This window comes from Vigna radiata, unplaced genomic scaffold (assembly GCF_000741045.1).
Source record: "Vigna radiata var. radiata cultivar VC1973A unplaced genomic scaffold, Vradiata_ver6 scaffold_133, whole genome shotgun sequence".
NCBI lineage: Eukaryota > Viridiplantae > Streptophyta > Magnoliopsida > Fabales > Fabaceae > Vigna > Vigna radiata.
The window spans coordinates 735496-740504 of NW_014543257.1; the positions used below are offsets into that span (position 1 = coordinate 735496).

The following is a 5009-nucleotide window of genomic DNA, read 5'->3' on the forward strand; positions in this document are numbered from 1 at the left end:
ATGTTATTCATGTCTTGAAGAATTCTAATTTCAGAGGACTATCTCTTGAAACATATATGAGAAGAACTTGAAGAAAGACATTTGCAATTCGAAGAATCTATGACAAAGTTAAGGATCAAAGCACATCTCCTTGAATCTTGAATCTTATAATCTTCCATGAAGAGATGAATTTAAAGAACGTGAAGATCATGAACACAATTGAAAAATAATTTAGGAAATTAAATAAGTTGTATTTTTTTTTAATTGTAAACAATTTGTTTCTATATATTTTTGGACCCAATGTCATTGGATTTTCTTTTAGGGTTTCTTAGGTGTCTTAAACATTTATACCTACATATAAGGACATCAAACACATTTGTAGACACTTTGGAAGTCATAATATATGCATTTGCATTTTTGAGAAAGGATTCTCTTAGTTCTTGGTTTAGAACTTTGATCTTATCAAAGATTAACATCTTTATGACTAATCTTTCTTGACTTATCAATCTGCTAAATTATGACATCTCAATCTCTGTCTTATTTCGCGTTCTTCTAGAATGAGAGAGATTAAAGAAAAAACATAGAAAGGAATGAAGGAGGTAAACAGGTTTTTCTTTAATTTTGAGAATGAAAATTATTAAAATACTTTTTAATCTTAAAACTTAAAATTCATAATATATTAAGATATTTTTGTTTACTAAAACACAGTACACATTATTAAAATATACCAACTAAAAAATATGCATCCGCGAGTTAATAAACCCATATATATATATATATATATATATATATATATATATATATATATATATATATATATATCAAAGCTCATTATTATACATCCACGTCAATGAATTACTTAATACTGTTGTTAAATACACATAATGTTTTTACTAGAAATTTTGGAGACATTCGTAACATTAATTTTTAAAAAACCAAACATAAAATTAAACTTCGTAAAAACTAAAACTTCACATTAATGATACTATAAACCAGAATTAGAAAAAAAGTCTTATATTTAATTACTAACGACAAGCTTTCCACGTTTCCTCTACTTGTACTAACAACACAGTTGCACCATTAAAATATAACTGTTTTGCAGATAAAAATCATCAGCTACCAAATGGTTTCAACCTAACATTAGATGTTGGTATAATTGCTGTTACTGAAATTATAACTACGTATACAGAACAAAAATGCTGCCATTATTAACAGGAAAAAATCACCTCAACAAAACTTCCTAGAAAGTATTCATTATGATATTAATCTTCTAAGAGATCAATCCCTGAAATTGTACTTTTCAATTACCTTAATCCCAAGAGTGTTATATAGTGCAAATTTGGAAATTTAGTACGCTAATAATTAGAAATGCCTGATAAAAGCATTTTCAGTGTTTCATACGTCATAAAGACAATGCCCACACTGGGAACAACCTTATAGTACTCAGGAAGAATTCCTCTGTACAAACCTCGAACCCCTTCGGTTTGAATTATGCGCCCAAATGCACCAAACAAGCCAGTGTTATAGACACGAGCTCGACCACCAGCACCCTCTAATTGCATCCTACGCCTAACAAGATCCAAAGGAAATGTTGCTGCAAGTTGCATGAGACATCAAACACAAAAACTTAGATAATGTCAAAACAATGGAATTTTTAACCTGACATGACTTTCTAACTGGTAAATGCAATCATGGAAAGGCATTACTTGAGCACATTCTTTCAATGAAAACAGTTCTTTAGCATACCGATGTTCATGGAAGACAGATCAGCTTACACTACAAAGGGGAAAGTAGTGTATACCCATGACTTGCTATACCGTAGTAAGAAATAATGCAGGCATATAAGACAAAATGTTATAGCCTGTTAGGTACTAGAGACAGGTAACTGAACGGTTATTCCAAGCAAAATTTGGAAAATGATTACACCGCACCCCAATCATCTACTTGATCACAGAGAAGAAATGAGACTTCACTTTCAAGTATTTCAAGAGTGATAGCTTTCCAATTATAATCGTATATTGGACTAGTTTTAGCTTGATGAGAAAGGTATTGTTTACAAGAATGTAACAAGGTTATAGTGGCAATGATGATTTATCATGTTCTGCAATATCATTCATGAAAACTTAAGAAAGTTATGCTCAATTACTCAGATTAGTGCGCACCCACCTGTTGATGATGCAATTCCAGACAGACTGCCACAGGCAAGACCAACCACAGCAGTAGAATCATCAGGCCTATATTTGGAAGAAATAGAAAATTAATTAACATTTGCAAAATCATATTTCATCTTGAACAAGGTAAACTTCATGATAAACTACTCTGAAATTTCACACAATTACAGAAATTCACCTTTGTGATTGCCATACAGATCGTAACCACTCATAAACAGAAAAACTAATAGCTATACTTGGCCCAACACCCTGCATCGAAGAAAATGATAAGCTATGTCAATAATAAGAACATGGCATGATAAAAATAGAGTAAAAGCACATTGTGAATATACCAACAATGTTGCTCCAAGCCCCTTGTACAAACCCAAGAAACCTTCGTCTCTACAGATGGTACTGAAAGCATGTGAGATGCCTCGGTAGTACATGGTACTTCTCTGCAAAGGAACAAAATATACGTCTCAATAAACAAGGTAAGAGTAAACAGAAAATACTGACAAATGGGATTCAGCTCAATCAACCAAATGTAAATTATATCCAAGCCACTCATGCCATGAAAAAAAAAAAGGTTAGAGAAGTATCTCTGATGGTTCTCTCTCAACTCACAAAAATATCAAGTTACCTGTGCAGCAAGTCGTGTCCTCACAAGATCCAAAGGATATGTGGCAGAAGCAGATGTTATACCTGCCAAACCACCACCCAAAAAGTGCACAAGGGGATGTGCACTTGAATTTCCCCTAACATTCTCCCCCATCAGTGAATGCAATAGCTACAACACAAAAGATACATATGATTAATTCAAGTCACATAATAACAGCTGCCATAACTTCTGAAGCACTTACAGTATAGAAAGAACACCAGTGATTACATTCTTGTAGCGTTCATAAGCATAGAAATTGACCGCAGAATAAGGAAGACGATGAGCAATGGTCACCATATTGCCTTTCCAAAATGCTCTAAACCCTTCTTCATTGATAATACGCGATGCCTCACACCGTATACTAGGATTTCTCAAAGCTGCCACCTCAGAATGCATACCTTGCACCTGTTAAAAACAAGACATGCAGAATAGTAAGATAAATTCTAGTTAATAAAACTGCATTTGAATCAACAAAAAAGGAATGATGGATCTATACAGAACCGATAAACTAAATATAATTATTCATTCCTTTCTTCCTTATTTTTTTTAATAATTATTCATGGTATCTCTATATTCAAGCCAAAAAAAAAAGTCCACACAGGCTCGGACTATAAATATTTTTAATAAAATAATATTTTTCAAAGATGGAAAATTTGAGTGCAATTACATGTTCGACGATTAATTACAAAAAATAAAAAGTAAAAAAATTATAAGCTTTAACACACGCATTAAAAAAACCAATTTCCCCAATTCAGCCTAAGCTCAAAAACAGCTACAGGTCAAACCACATATCAAAGAGGGTCACAACAAAATTAAAATAGATACAACAAAAATGAAATAAAGCAAAAACATTTTTCAGCAATTAATTATAAATATAAGAAACCTGAAAGAGGATAGTGAGGCGCGCAAGGGGGGCAGTGCAGGTTTTGCTAAACGCGCCGGCGATGCCGCCGGCGAGAAGCTGATGCAGCGTGCCGAGCTGGTGAGTGTTCTGCACCATAAACTTGGCCGTGACGCCGTCGGCGTTGAGGGTTCTCTGTCCCCCTTCCATCACCATTCCCACGCGCGCTTCCATTCTCACCCACGATCCTTCTCACAACAGGAATCACAGGGCTTGTTGTTCTTCTTTGACAACTGGCTGTGCTCTGATTTGGTGCGGCGTCACATCGGAAGAGAATGGATTGGGGTGGTCGGAGAAGGAGAAGAACATGGAATGAGTTGAATTGAAGAAGAGAGGGTTTTATGGTGAAAGTGGCAAGTTTGGAAGCTCTAAGGAAAAACCCTTTCCGCTTTGGAAGTGCGTGGTTGTTGGAAGTTGGAAAAACCTAGGGTTTTCTATTTTATTTGTTTTTTTCTTTTTCTGTGGTTTCGTTTGTGTAAGTCGCTTCTGGGATTTTGAACCGTGTTAGAGGGGGCATTTTGAACAAGTTTTATTATTTTTTTAAGTAGATAAGGATATTTAGACAATATTTTATCGTATTATTTCATAATTGGTGTAGTATGATAATCTTTATGGATATTATTATTAATTGTGAAATAATTTTTGACAAATAATATAATAATACATAAATGATATCTAAACGTTATAAAAAATATTGTTTAAATGTATCAAATTTTTATTTATCAAAGAATAATTCTTTCACTTACTTAAATTTTTCTTACAGCACAGTATGTAGAAGTTAGATTTTAATAATTTTTTGGAAAATTGAGGTCATATCCAATGTTAACTAAATCCAAACAAGTCAAAGAAATTCAATACAAACTAATACAAAAGAAGTGCAACATGAACTTACACTATTATCACATTCCTCAATTGACAGGCCCTCTGCTCTATGTATCTGGTGATATAGAACTTTTAATAGTCTAACAAGGACTTTTATGGGAACCAAATGCAGAAAGAAGTTTCTTTTTACGGATGTTATTTCATTGACAAGTAGTCTAAGATCAGAAAGAGGTAGTGACAACCATTCTGCTTCATCTATATCATCACTATTTAGTTCAGATTTACTGCATAAATCCTCCAAATTGCAACTGCAATTCAATACCTTGCATATAATATAATAGCATCCAATGTTTATTTACAAGTCCAATACTAAATATAAATTAATTAATTTAATTTTCTTTAGATTGAGAACTATAACTAGAGGTAGGTTTGGTATGCGAGAAAAATGGAGGGAAAATACAGAGAAGAAATAAAGAGGGCACATATTTTTCTGCAACCC

At 33.2% G+C, this 5009-nt stretch overlaps 1 protein-coding gene across 1 annotated transcript; it reads right to left on the bottom strand.

Annotated features, from left to right (window-relative positions):
* Positions 1 to 1161: 1161 nt before the first annotated feature.
* On the bottom strand, positions 1162 to 4145 carry LOC106753448 (mitochondrial substrate carrier family protein B). Its single transcript, XM_014635255.2, has 7 exons — positions 3671 to 4145; positions 3016 to 3192; positions 2770 to 2916; positions 2483 to 2584; positions 2329 to 2399; positions 2146 to 2213; positions 1162 to 1573 (listed from the first exon to the last, which is right to left on the bottom strand). The coding sequence occupies exons 1-7, from the start codon at positions 3860 to 3862 to the stop codon at positions 1335 to 1337; spliced, it is 996 nt and encodes a 331-aa protein (XP_014490741.1). The 5' UTR covers positions 3863 to 4145; the 3' UTR covers positions 1162 to 1334.
* Between the last annotated feature and the right edge of the window lie 864 nt (positions 4146 to 5009).